General features: G+C 30.4%; 1 protein-coding gene across 5 annotated transcripts; it reads right to left on the bottom strand.

Annotated features, from left to right (window-relative positions):
* Nucleotides 1-1,372: 1,372 nt before the first annotated feature.
* On the bottom strand, nucleotides 1,373-8,130 carry LOC108215706 (SNF1-related protein kinase regulatory subunit beta-3). Of its 5 annotated transcripts, none has more exons than XM_064092239.1 (5): nucleotides 7,982-8,130; nucleotides 7,496-7,582; nucleotides 3,075-3,203; nucleotides 2,042-2,137; nucleotides 1,373-1,965 (listed from the first exon to the last, which is right to left on the bottom strand). In XM_064092239.1, the coding sequence occupies exons 4-5, from the start codon at nucleotides 2,066-2,068 to the stop codon at nucleotides 1,633-1,635; spliced, it is 360 nt and encodes a 119-aa protein (XP_063948309.1). In that variant the 5' UTR covers nucleotides 2,069-2,137; nucleotides 3,075-3,203; nucleotides 7,496-7,582; nucleotides 7,982-8,130; the 3' UTR covers nucleotides 1,373-1,632. The 5 variants fall into 5 exon arrangements, with proteins under 5 accessions (XP_063948309.1, XP_063948310.1, XP_017243744.1 ...); XM_064092240.1 differs by lacking the exon at nucleotides 7,982-8,130 and adding an exon at nucleotides 7,800-7,954; XM_017388255.2 differs by lacking the exon at nucleotides 3,075-3,203 and having other exon boundaries at nucleotides 7,982-8,129.
* Nucleotides 8,131-15,298: the final 7,168 nt, after the last annotated feature.

Genomic DNA, 15,298 nt, shown 5'->3' with positions numbered 1-15,298 from the left:
GAAGTTCGTCGACTTGGGTGTATGTTTTGAGATTTATTCGACCTCAATTCACGTCGAAAAATGAGCCGAGACTGAATTCTTTCGACCTGGACAAACATAATGAGGTTTATTTGACCTCAACGAGAGTCCATAAACGAGGATGCAGGAATCCATATTTATTCGCCCTCAGCGTGAACGCTGAATAATCTGGAACATGATGCATGAATCCATATTTATTCGACCTCAACATCGAGAATCCAAGAATATTGATGTAGGAGTCCAAATTTATTGGACCTCAATGCATTACCAGTTGCTTCAACTTAGACTTTAAAAGAGGTTCGTAAATAGACCCGGATTCGTAATGAAAGGGACACAAAAATTTTTGAAAACCAAAAAATAACTAATAAAACTATTTTTAAAAATAAATCATAACAAAGTGAGCTCAAAATGAGCTTAGTTGAGCCCCCAGTCCGTCGATCTGGGAGGAATTTTGGTGCATAATTCAATTACAACTGAAGTTTAAATGAAATTGAAAAAATTATTATTATATAGTAATAAGATCCCTGTTAGAATTTTTAAGTAAAATTAAAATTTTATCAAAGTGGGACACCTTTAAAAGAAAAATCAAAATTTGGATAAATTTTTTGGAAAATAATTATTAAACAATAATAATTTTTAACTACAAATGATTATTGTCAAGTAATTTGAAGAAAAAACCAAGTAAACCCCCGAATTGAAATTTGGGTAGCCAAAGTGCAAAATGGTCATCCAAATTATGCACAATTTATGACTGAAACCCCGCAGTTAATATATTCATAATAAGACCCTTGATGTTTGTAAAATGACAAACAACGCCTGTAGTTTACAAACTGACAAAAAGGCTCCTATAATTTACAAGCTGACAAAAAAATCCTAAAATTTACAAACAGACGAGTTTATCCTTGATAGGCAAAATTTACATTGTTGTTTACTATTACAATGTTATTAGTGTATTAAATTTTAATTTCTGGATTTCAAATTTATGTTGTTTACTACTACAATGTTATTAGTGTATTAAATTTTGATTTTTGAATTTCAGGTTTTAGATTTTAGACCTCATATATCAATTCTCTTATATTTCGGATTTTCAATTCAAAAGTTTTGGATTTTAAATATATCCAAATTAGATCCAAAATACGTCGGATCAGGTTCAGTATTTTGAGATTCGGATCTATAGTTAAAAAGTTTGGATTTGAATTTGAACTATACCATAGCGACCCGATTGCCATCCCTAATATTGACTCATCCAAACACATGACCTTTAACCCTGTACGAATTTAAGTAGAATTCCAACCCCATACACAAAAACCTCATATATTTTAATAAAAAAATACACAAGAGGGGATCTGGACAGTAATCCAAAGAAAATGTACAATAAACTTGTGAATTGTGACATTCAAAATATAATTAAATAAATCAATCTGCTACAATATAAGCCATCAGCATACTAAAATATTTAGAAGGAAAATATATAAGGGACACCCATCCACGAAACTCTAATAATTCCTGATTCAAATCCATAGCAAGTTAGAAGGCAAACATTCTACATTTGACAGCACTAGTTATCATAGATACTTCAATGAAATGCAGAAACATAAGCACATGAGTCACGGTTCAAGTACTGGTACTGCCATTTCTCTGAACTGGTTTATAAAGCACAACCGTAACATATTTTGCGCGAAAGCGATGGGTGATTCCGAGTGCCACAACTGATCGCGGAGCCTCTCTGTTTTCAAGGTAAAGATGATTGAGGACAACATTCTGTGGCAATGGAACCGATGTGGGAGCATCTCCTCCTCTACCTGATGGATGGTTTAGCAAGGTGTGTTGCAGGTGCGGGGGGACCACAGGAGGTTCTGGTCCTTCATCTGCATTGCCAGGGTATACATTATTGTAACTAGCATCAGGAGATCTTGGAACTTCAAATCCTGCTACAGTTGGTTCTTCCTGTAAAAATGTTTGATTGTTAACAACTATTTTAAGCTGTAATAATAAATAATAGTCACTATTCTTCGCATCTTACTTGATTTCCCCCGTAATTGTTGTTCATTTTTGGAGAAGCGACAACTAGCTATCAGAGCAAAACCATCCAAATCAATCTCTAATTGCACCTATGATTCTGAGAGGAAAAAAGAGGACAAGTTTATCAGTAACCATAACTAAAAGCAATACATCTTTAAGATTAAATATCATGGCAGTAAACTGCTGATAAGTTACTTGTAAAACAAATGAATACAACAGATACATGCCTGGAGTAAAAATATTGCCTGGCATAAATTGAACAAATTTAGAACTGTTTCCCGAATGCAGATTCATTTACATTCTGATTCATAATCTTCATATTAAAAAGGTAGAATAGGATAACAGTTTGATGGTAATATTAATCAATTTTGTTATAACTAGAGCCAGAATCGCATAAGCATAGCATGAGCTGCCAACACAGTATATACCGCCACAACAAGAAAATTATACAATTGGACTGACCGAATCTAGTCACTTATTGATATTGGCATAAACAATATCCCTGAAGCAATCATGAACAAGAGCAAAAAATTTCAGTTGCAAATTATTCTACTAACTTTCAGCCCATGCTCTTACTGCGACTAATACCGATATCAGGAGAGTACGTAGAACAGAAACACACTGCAAACAATAACCTTCATTGCGCCTGTTGATTTGGCTAGTTAAAGGATGACAAGTATTCAACTTAAAAAGTCTGAAAGGCAACTAGTACTGACAGGATAAAATTTAACAACACTATAGAAGCCATTTAATTCCTCTATTCATAATAGACAGTAACCAGCTTCAAGTGTTAAAAACGAAACATATCTCTTTTTGTCAATGTGTGCAGTTGTTTTTAAACTTTTCTGTAACATGCATGATTAATCTTTTTTGTGGTCATATTGTAAAATCATCAGGCACGGTGACACAGTGATAGCGCATATAACGAGCAGATCATTTACTAAATAATACTTATTCCATATGTAAATTACATCATCTTTGTTCACGGGTCCTCGCATTTGATTAATGGAAAAAAGCGACGCAGGTACCCGTACCCGTAGACGAACCACCCGTGTTCCATGAAACACTACTTCGTCACACCCCATTCATGATACTTGTCAATGAAAGAATGCACAACCAATAGCAAAATTCCCCAGTTCAATGTAACTCTTTAAATTGCCATCCTAAGATAAACAGGAGTGTGGTCCAAACGTGAATGAATATGAGTAGCAGTCTTACATTTAAAATTATAATTAACACTTAACACATATGTGATCATTTTTGTGACCCAAATACGGGCGTAAAACTAATTGGTAAGCTGGGAAAATTGAAGGGACAAATTATTTTTAAAGAGCAATTCCGCAAAGCAGCTACACATCCAAAAAAGGAAAAAAAAAAGGTAGGGGGCTGTTCATATAAATTGCAAACTTATATTTAAGATGAAATTATTAATAATTTACCTGTTTAAGAGATTTAAGGATCCCCTGCTTAATGTAACTTATAAAGCAAAAAGAAAGAGAAAAAGATCCTACCAATGAGTTGGCAATTAATAATTATGGACACATAAACGTATCAACTTGTTAAAGAAAAACCCTTTGTCCAGTATCTCTTTCCCGTTTAGTATATAAAAGGTGGTTTTTAGCAGACAACTAATAACAATTCAAAGGCTCCACTTCTCTCTAAACTACGAGTACCATCATGCTAATATATTAATAAAAGCTACTGGATCACCTGACTGCACCTAGTACAATCAAGCCTAAAGACAGAAGGGAAGGAAAAGCGCTGGCCGATAGTCCACCTCAAATGATATGTATTATCTGTTTTATCACTCTCTTCTTCTCTAGTCTTTCGCACCTATATTTTATATGAAAGAGATTCTTCATGCTGCCAGCTCGAAAACAATCAGCTTCTAAGAGATGATTATAACTTCTAAGGTCTAGGACAAAGTTTCTGACTTTAGTTCTGTTTCCGTTCTAGCAGTGTGTTGCTTCATAATGAGTTCTAAACATACATGCACAAGGAAGAAATTTGCAGGGTATAGATATTCTGATCTGTGAAAATATATATAAAGATTCTAAGTAGTCCAACAAGACTGCAAATGGTACTGGGAGGCAGTCAGACAGAAGAGTCAGTGACTGGATTTGGGATTCAGGGAAGTACGTAATATTATTGTCACCGATTTCTAGGAAATTCGTGCAAGGAACTCTAACTTTTAACCCTGTATAGGATAACTCTTCGCAGAGCTAGCTTAAGAACTATTGACCAACATAATTGGTAATAAAGATTCATGAATCACGATTTTAAACTTTCATCGCCAATGGGATATTGTCGAAGATGATCAATTGAACTTCTCATTCAGTCAAGTATGGTCAAATATGAGCATCAACAAATTTTCATCACCTTAGAACGCACTAAGAATGTTCAATCTAAGGATTACAGACAGTTGGTAACCAATATGCAATCGACTGGTATTATAATCTCAGGATACCATCAGGTATTTTAGTTTGAACGCACTAGAGAGATTATCCTCAGGTATTCATTAGCGAGTAAAAATGTGGATCATCCTGTCTAGTGGCATCACTCTACATTAGTAAATGAGGTGGTTGAACTCATGATAATCTGATAAGAGAAATGGATTTTTATCATAGTAGCCACTCATTACACTCAAATATCTCACATGACTCACTGTTCTCAACGGGAGCTCATTTAAGCCACTTATATATGTGTGTGTGTCTGTCCGTCACATGACTTCAACAAGAAGACAAAATTTGCAAAAATACACTTGGTGATCTATAAACAAGATATGTGTCAAAATTTTATATAAAAAATGTATATATTTAAATACTCCAATTGCAAACACAAGAATATCGATTAACTGGTTCAAGTTGAGGTGCTTCTTTCTCGCATTTTTGGGTTGAAAAAGAGAATTGACCACAAAAAATAACCACCATTCTGTTATCTTAGGTGACTTAAGTGATTTAAATAACCTTCCGTTGAGAATAGTGATTCAGGTGAGATATATTAGTGAACTTAGTGACCACTTTGATATAAACCCGACATAGAAAGCTATAAATTTCCTGGTGCCTATGTGAATTAAATCTTTAGTATCTAAACCAGGTTCAGGTTTGCACCATTAGAAGAATTTTTGTCCAGAACCAAAATATTGTGCGGTTGCAAGAGAGTGCACATTTGACATTTTGTTCTTTAACTTGAGCAACAGGGGAAGTTGGTTTTTTCATCAGCGCACTGCACTCAGATGTAGTCTTTTACTAAGGTGTTGGTGTGATTACTTGTACACTGCTTGTTATTACCAACTTCCAGTCTTCCCAACTACATATCTTCTTTCTTCTATATAAAATTTATTTTTCTATTTTAAGAATGAACAATAGAGTGGAATTATTATGGACAAGGAAAGCTTTCAGTGACAGAAAATCAGGAAGTATTGGAATAAAGAAGAAATATTGGCGCCTAGATTTCTTCCTTAATGGCACAGTAAGGCTTTAAAACAATCATAAGCTGAGGTTTTAATTTACTTCTAGCCAAACAATCCTACCGCCATCAACCATAAAGAGCTGTAAGCCTGTAACTGTACCATTTTATTTTTTAAGCCAACTCCCAAGGTATCCAAATCCGCATATGGATTCATCTAACAATTGACAATATTTGTTTGCAAAGTGACATATTCTATATGCAGCACCCACAACTTTGTACCTACTTAAAGTTGATGTTTAGGTTTCCAGCATGTAAAAGAAAAGGCTGGTGACAGGAATCTTTTCTAGAACATCTGACTAAAAACTCTACAGATACAATGATTATTTATAGTATTAATAAATTCCTCAATAAGGAGACTACTTCTAATAAGAATGTATAAATATGACGGTTTTATAATTAGGATTGAAAACATTCATTGTGCTATTAGGGTTGAGATTATAAAAGAAGAAACTCAGCAGGTGGTATGTAATAATAGAAAAAAACCATGCCTAGTGCAAACTTGTGAAACTCTTAAGTCGAAATTTGCAAATTTAAGTGAACTTCAAAAGTTCCATGGGTTAAAAATAACTTTGTTAAAGTAATCTTAGGGTTGCGAACTGAAGATTCCTGAGATGTGATGAACAATTTGCATGGTATGTCCAGAGAAAACTGCTATGTATAGCATTTTAGTCCAGGAAAATGTAAATCCCCATAGGCATTGCAAGATAGTAGTGGAGATTTCAATCAAACGGACTCAGAGTGCTAGTAACTACGTAAAATCTATCAAACTCGTATTGACTATCTGTATCGTATCCCCCTACCATTATATCATATAAAATGTGTAACCTTATAAAGTAATTCTTTGATTAGGAAGGATTAAAGAAAACTATAATATAGTAAAGTCGAAGGATGTGATGTTTCATACTAGTGAAGTGACGTACTTCAAATGAAATGGTTAATTTCCATTGACCAAAAAAAATATATGAGAGCCATAACTGCTTGACATATGTATCCGCAAGAAAAGTGAGAAGTGCCTTAATGATAATCACTATATTCCGGAAACAATGCCTTCTCCAAACCTTTCAAAGGAGATAAGATAGCTAACAGTAAACAACTTTCCTATATAAGATCCACAGTCCTTGCAATGAATAACCTAAAACTAATTTCAAACAATAAAGCCTAGACTACAGCTGAGCTGAAATCCGAATTGGCCATAATATAAAAGATTTTAATCTCCATAGACTTTAAGAACTAATGAAGTACAGGTATCTTCCACGGGTGATTAAGGCATAACTTATAAGGATGGTCCACCATTTGCGAATGGGCAGTCCGATAACCAACTTTAGAGATTTTTCTTGTGGAGGAATTGATTTTGGAGGGTGTTAATCAGTCCTTTCTCTCTAAGGAAAGGATGATTAATTCCAACTAGTTCTCTTCCTTTATAGTCTATCAAAGTATATATAAACCTATAATGTTCGAGGAAACCCATAAATGTCTCAGTATGCTAGATTTAGAATACTTCTAAGATTGTGTATCATGTTCAGTACAAGAGTACCAATGCTCAGTTCTAAAGATGGTTACTCTGAAGTCACCCTAACACCTTGACCACTATGAACATTTATATGTTGGCGGTGTAAACCATAACACATTTTGTTAATAAGTCACAACTCACGAGTAAAGGAATATCATGCCATCACTTAAATGTAACTAATAATACAACATCTCCTGATCAAGTCAATTCTCAGTGCCTCCATGAATCACTGCTACACTGACAAGTTCATTGCTGATAAAGAGCCATGATAACCAGTAGAAAATTTCATGCAACTCCATTCGTAAATCATTTTCTATCAAAGACTTTTAACTACTAAGCAAAACTCAAAGAGCTCACACATTCATTGCAGTGACACTTTCAAACATATGCACAAATATTCCAATTTATAGAAAACATAAAACCGAAAGAAACCACTAAATGCAAGATGAACCTAAAATACAGATAAAGAAAAACCTGATTCACTGGAGCTCTGGCCCTTCAAGAATACACTAACACAACACTGATAATTGAATAAAATTATCCACAAGGCCAGAAGCTTACCTGCAAAATCACCAAACAACATTAAAATCAATTTCCACACAAACCCTTTACAAAAATCCACAATTAACACAAACCCAACTCTTCAAAATCAAAACAATTCATTTTAAAAACCCAAAAGACCACAAAAACAAAGCATAAAAACATAATTTAATCAAAAATTAAATTAAATTAAGCTAAACTGAGAAAACCCATGTGGGATTTAAGAAAAAAATCATACCTGAAAGAGAGAAAGAGCTACAAATTCACAAAACATATAGATACACAAAAACGAAAGAGACAAATTCCCCTAGAATTATCCGTCAAAGAATCGAATACAAAAGAACATATGTATCTATATCTCATATAAAATGCAATAAAATTAAAAACCCGTATATTATTTCTCCTTACAAAATCACTTACCTTAATAGAATCAGACTAGTTTTCTTGCAGAAACACGCAAGAATCTTCAAATTATTCGTCTAAATTCTCCTCTTAATTTGTGAAGGAAAAGATACACTTGGGCTTAACAGATATTGGGCTTCGGAAATGGACTATAAAGGCTGGTTTATAATGTACGTACAGGGAGCTGAATGAAGCCCATTATTTAAATTTAAATTATAAAACTAGCATAAAAGCCCATGCGAGGCACGGGGCTCTAGTTTTTGCTGTATTTTAAATAATATTCATATATCATTATATTATTCTCGTACGGACCTTGAATTTGTATTATGTTTTAAATAATATCCGTGTGTCATCATATTGTTTCGAGCGTAACTATTATGTTTTACTTTTTGACAAAATATGTAAACATGAAAAATGTAATATATGCAACCTAATAGCATTAATAGTAATAATAAGTACTATTCCCTCCATCCCATTTTATATGACCCTTATTTTTTTTTGAGACATCTCTAAAATAATGAACTTATTATACTTACTATTTTTAAACACTATTTTTCACTATTACACCCACTACTTCTCTATTATATACTCTTTTATATTAAATAAACACTATTACACTCACAATTTACCACCACTATCTCAAATCTATTATTAAATTTTGATATATTCCACCACTTTACCCACTTTCCAACTAAATTTACTCTTTTTTACTACATTTTTCTTAATCTCCGTGAAAGTCAAATAAGGTTACTTAAAATAGGACGAAGGGAGTATATTTTTTAAAAAAATTATAGATTAAAAACTACATTTGAACTGATATTTCTATATTCAAATTCGTTAGGATATAGAGACCATTATCATATTATCAATGTTCAAAATCCTTTTATAATAAAAGAAATTAATATGACATAGCCCATGTTGAAAGGCGAAAGCCCATCAATTTTTCTTTTCAAAGATGCTCGCTTAAACCTCAGTTTTTGTGCTTATTTCTCACATTCATGACTTAAAATTTCTATAATATTGTATTGGTGCTCGTTTAAACTATTAAGTTAGATTTGAATTCGTTCATTTCTATTCGAATACGAATTATATCTATTTTTTGAAATCTGAATCATGCCACGAACCCGATTATTCATATTCTTTTTCAATTTTAAATTTATTTATGTAAATAATTAATTTATAGATATTAATCTATCATGTAAACAATATATGAGACTAAACTGAAATAATAACTCATCCCAAATAAATAAGATATTGAAACGAATATAAATACAAAAGTTTTAAAGTATGTAATTAATGCTTTTGAATAACAAACTAATTGTTTGTGTAGCTCAAGTGGTTTGAGTGATGTATTTGTATTGGAGATATCTTGAGTTCGAGTCTCATGGATAACATCTCTTTTTTTATATATATGAGAAGAGGTTATGTTCGGAGTTAGCCTCAGGTTCGGAGCTAGTTAATTTATTTGCTCAGGAGGGAGGCTTGACACGAACTGTTGGGCTACTATCTATACTATACTATAATAAGCCAACATGGGTATAATTTGTAGTCCTAGGTTTTAGTTATATTTTTTGGTTTGGTACTCTCCTTTTGGTACTGCAAGTCTACAAATGTGGAGTCTATTAGTATTATAAATAGTTTCAAATACTAAAAACACTCATAACAATACATTATCATATAATATTTTATTAAAAAAATTATAATGATATTATAAATAAAATTATAAATATACAATTTTGAATATCTTTTTTTTAACAAGAACATTCATATAACTCTTTTTAACTTTAACGTGTTGTATTTCAATATAACCATTATATAACTCTTTCTAACTCTAATCTTAGAAGTTATTTTGAATATCTTTTTTTTAACAAGAACATTCATATAACTCTTTTTAACTTTAACGTGTTGTATTTCAATATAACCATTATATAACTCTTTCTAACTCTAATCTTAGAAGTTATTGTTGTCAAAAAAATCAAGATTACAATATTATGTTGAAATTCGATTATCAGATTACTGAATCTTTCAAAGGTATTACACGATCGGCTACATTTGGAAAAGATTAGAATTTTCTGATTTTTTTATTTTTAAATCTACGTGTACTAAATTCGGATTAAATGTAATAAAATCCTAATAAATATATATATATATATATATATATATATATATATATATATATATATATATATATATATAGGGATAGGATCAAATAAAAACTTTTTTAAGTTACAAACTTATAAACTTTTTTTTATTCTCCCATCGTGTTAATCCTTAGTTATATAAAGTATCTATGTTGAAAATTCTTCAAAAAAAATCACAATTTTTAAAAATAACGCATAAATAAATCGCGTTTTCAACACATTTATAACTGGGGTTCAACATCGGATGTTGAACACTAATTATCATTGTGTTGAATATATCTAAAAAGATGTTTAAACTATACCTCTGGGGTTTGGGTAGGGTCTAGAAACATAAATATTAGTTATATAACATGTTTACCTTAGTTCTTACATTTAAAAATTGGTTTACGTACTTCTCCACCACTATTTTAATCGATGTTCAACAAATTATGTTAAAAAAATGTTGAACTCATGTTATATATGTGTTGAACAAAAAAAGTTTGTAAGTTTGTACCAGAACCCTCCCCTATATATATATATATATATATATATATATATATATATATTAGGGTTTGTCCATTTTTAAGTAATCGGAAGAAAATATAGTCAGTTGAATAATATAATTCAATTAAAATTCAATCCATTAATATTAAAATACTAATAAAATGATGTTAAAATTTAAATTATAAATAATAAATTACGAATTATATACCCGTCCGTGCTTCGCACGGGTTAAAGGCTAGTATATATAAGTAGATAAGTAGATATTTATAATAATTTACTGTCAAAAAAATCCATTAATCTTTTCACTATTTTGCTAATTAACCAACAATGTTTTTTACTAACTAGTTTAACCAATAATCCTTTCAAAATTAAGTAAATTTTAACCATGATTAATTTAAAATCTCGCATAGATGATGTTTGCCACATCACTACTCCACCTACTTGCCACATGTAAATTTTAAAAAATAATAATAAAATCAATAATTCATTAAAACCAAAATCTAAAATATAAAAAGAAAATCCAAAACCTCTGTTGCCCTCTCATTCTACAGCTACTCTCTTATTCCACTGTTGAAACCCTATCCAACGACCACCTTGTTGTACTCATTTTAATCGTTGCTCTTCGATTGATGCAGTAACATCTTCGATTCTTCCTTTCATTTGATTTATATACTCATCTTGTAATTAGGGATTCTGAATTCGATTAGTGTTCTTATGATTTGGGTGAATTTGGGTTTGTATTATATGGTCATAGATATCAAGTATGGAGGAGTATTGCAAGTGTTTAAGGTTTAACTGGAGGCAATATACGGTCATTATTTAAGTAAACCTAGATAAATGTAATATGCTAGATTTGGTGATCGACTTCGAACATGAAGGTAAGAAGTCTGGCGCTGTGTTTAATTACAAATACCCAGTGTTTTCATATGTGTATTATATGCTTTTTTTTTTTGTCTACAATCTGCCTTTATTTGTGTATATGTGTCTTGCATAGTTTTTAGATATGTAATGTATTCTTTCACATGTTATTCTAACATGGCTATTTGATACTAAGTGGATAAACTAATGTCGGAGAAGCTCAAGCTCAAATTTCGAACCCTGCCATTGTTATTCCATCGGAAGATTAGTAGAATTTTTGATTTGTTGATTATCAGCGGAAACATCACATTTTTATCTTTTTATCTGAATGTAAAATTTTACCCTAATGATAAGTTCTTGGTTCAAATCTGAATGATTTGAAGGAATTTGTGAATTTTATGTTCAAATGATTGAAAGGAATTTATGATTTTTTATGTCCGGATGATTCGAAAAATTTATGAATTTTGTTATTAATTTTATTTTATGAATTTATAGCATGCAATAGAATTTGTTGTACTGTAATTATGCTCGTACTCAATTACTTTGAATGAAAAAAATTGAATAGAATTTTTTTTGGCAATATCAGGTTGTTTGTCGATTATTTTGGCAAACTAACTAGTCTAATTAATCTTCCGTGCCGTATGGACTATCTTGGTTTGCCACATCAGTTGTCATTAATCATGATTAGTCCATTAACCGCTTTTTTATGATTTTGAAAAGATTGTTGGTTAAACTTGTTAGTAAAAACGTTGTTGGTTGATTGGCAAAATAGTGAAAAGGTTAATGGGTTTTTTAATAGTAAGCTCAAGGTGAATAAGTGCTTCAATAATTAATTATTAACATACTTAAAAGCTAAAAATTTATATTTGGAGGAAAAAATCTAAATATTTATTCATAATATATTTTAACATTCAAGGCATATTTATTTTTGACAAAGTTCGAACTCTCACATCCTGTAAAAATTAAATATATGTTAATAGATCAAATAATTTAAAATATCTTTTTGTTACCTATCATAATTATTGATAAATAATATTCATTCTCTTATCATATTTTCTATGATAATATATGTATATTTATAATATTAAATTCAGAATTTCAAAAATCAGTGACTTGTGATTCTGACTTGCTATTTAATTAAATATTTCTATCTTTGTCTTAATTCAAAAAATATGTAATGATTAGTTATATTAACAAAATAATATAACTAAAATTATATATAATCTAATTTGAACTCATCTCTAAACCTAATTATCCTCGAAATATGTTATAAGTTAGCCCACAAGGGTTAGTTCAGCTGGTTAAGCAGAGACTTGTATCCTCTTGGTTACAGGTTCGACTCCCAAAGGGAGCGGAATTTGTGACTTCGAGGTTTGCAATTAAATTATATTTATAAGTTGTGATTATTTACAATTTTGTAAAAATAATTATGGTGATGGGTTTAGTCTCAACCAAAATTAATATGAATACTTTGACAAAATAATCCGAAAGCAGATTCATTATGGTTTTTGAACTACTCTCATGATAATGAGTGCCATTACGGTTTATTATGGTTTTTGAACTACTCTCATGATAATGAGTGCCATTACGGTTTAAATGAGTCTAAAATTTTGATATCTAGTCTTATAGATGTTATTCTTTTATTTGTGTATATAGCTCTGTAGCAGTTTTACTCACAACTTGGAGAAACTGTTTATTTTTATAGAAATCATATATTCACGAAGTGTTTTTCATTGAATTCTTATCAATATTGCTTAATGATATTGATCGCAATGAAAACATGTTATCCAGTCAAAAAAATCACATGTTATGTTACTCTAAAACTCTTTATATATATTTATAACTTATAAACATCAGTTATTTTCTTTTCTTTTCATTTGGTAAATTAAAAGTCTACTAACATCTCTTACATGACTTTATTTGCGAAATATCTTTATGAGTTGTATTTCCAATATTTCACACAATATAAAATTTTAATATATATTTGAAAACGATTTGACCCCAATGAATCAAACAATTTATAGATTAAAAATTGTTCATCAAACACTTATTTAAAGTTGAACCAAACACCAAATTTAAAATGGAATCAAATACGTTGATACAATCTTTCAAGTCCGTAATTATTATTATTTTTCTTAAGGATTAAATGTTGGTTAAGGAATCAAGCACCCTAATTCGAACCAAAGAATTTGATTAGGAACCTGTCACTATTACACCTCATGATGTCTACACATAAAGAATGAAGGAGTTCATTTCTCTCATTAGCTTCAATATCATCAAATATACATTACACGAGTTTTGAGAAAAGAACATCATTAAAGCCATGTCATTAGCCTTTTATCTATGCAACTAACACAATTTATAAATGACACATGTTTCCAGAAAGCTCAGTTGGAGTAATAAATACAATTTATCATTCAAAACATAACTCAATTCGATTTCATAGACATTAAAAAATTTAATGATTTTAAAATCATGACTTGTTCAAATAAAATGTACACTTTACATTTTATTGTTACCACTCGTGTTTTTTTTCAGCGCTCCCTCATCATACGAATACATGTAAGACTTCAGCTGCTTTGAGTCGTGTATAATAAAACCATAGTTAAGTAGCAAATGTAAAAATAAATTATTTATTTGATTTATTAGTAGAAAAATAAGTTTCCTCACACTTGTATTGGGTTTCACCAGAGAAAATTTGATATTCACTCTTTGCCAAGAAGTAAATGTTAGGGTTTTTTTATTTTTTTTGGAAATTTAAAACCAGTGCATAGTGATAATCCTCTCAATGATAGGTGTACCATTTTGTGTAATCTGAATCTTTTGCAGGTGAAATAATTCATGTCTTCACATTCTGGGAAGGATACAGGACAAGATGGTCTCGGTGGTGGTACGGTTAACCATTGAATTGCCATTATAGATGGATGAGATTATTGACAATGGTGGAGCTTAGGATTTTAGGTAAGGCTGATCTTTCAGATCGATTAACCGAATATCGTATCGAAATAATAAAAAATAATATTCATTTGATCATTCAATTTTAATTCGGTTATGATTTTAAATGTATTTCAATTTTTCGATTCTTTAGCAAATTAATCGAGAAGCCCATCGTATATACTTGTGTGTGTGTGTGTGTGTGTGTTTATATATATATATATATATATATATATATATATATATATATATATATATATATATAGGGTAGCACTCCATAACATACCTCCTTATATGGAGTTACGTAGCACACCATTATAAATATATACGTAATATATATTCTATTATATTTTTTATAAAATATAATTGCAAATTTTGATTAATAAACCGAAAACGAAGTTATACAATATTTTTATTTCAAAGATCATCTAAAATTATGCAATATCTCAACATGATTCTATAACAGAATAATAATCATCCAGAATTATTCTGTTGTAGATTCAGTTTCGAAAATATATTTTTTTAATCAAATTTTAAGTGTTAAATTACTTAAAATAGATTTATTTTATAGTATTCTATATTAGAATCACGTTTTATATGTATTCTATAACAAAATTTATAATAAAATTGATGATTTATAGTGGCGCACTATGTAACTCCATATAAGGAGTCACTCTTTGGAATGTTGGCATATATATATATATATATATATATATATATATATATATATATATATATTATACACACACACATATACATATATTAAAATGAATATGTAAATCATATAATTGTAAAAATTCTAATTCAGTTTATTTAATAACCCATGACTAATCAATTAAGTATTTATCTTTCTGGACCGAATGCGTCAATGATTTGTCATGTGGTGCCTTTTCAATAACATGGTTCGTGGTTTAAACTA

Source organism: Daucus carota, chromosome 4 (assembly GCF_001625215.2).
Source record: "Daucus carota subsp. sativus chromosome 4, DH1 v3.0, whole genome shotgun sequence".
Taxonomy (NCBI): Eukaryota; Viridiplantae; Streptophyta; class Magnoliopsida; order Apiales; family Apiaceae; genus Daucus; species Daucus carota.
Note: the sequence above shows the minus strand (reverse complement) of the source record. Positions and strands in the feature narration are given on the sequence as shown.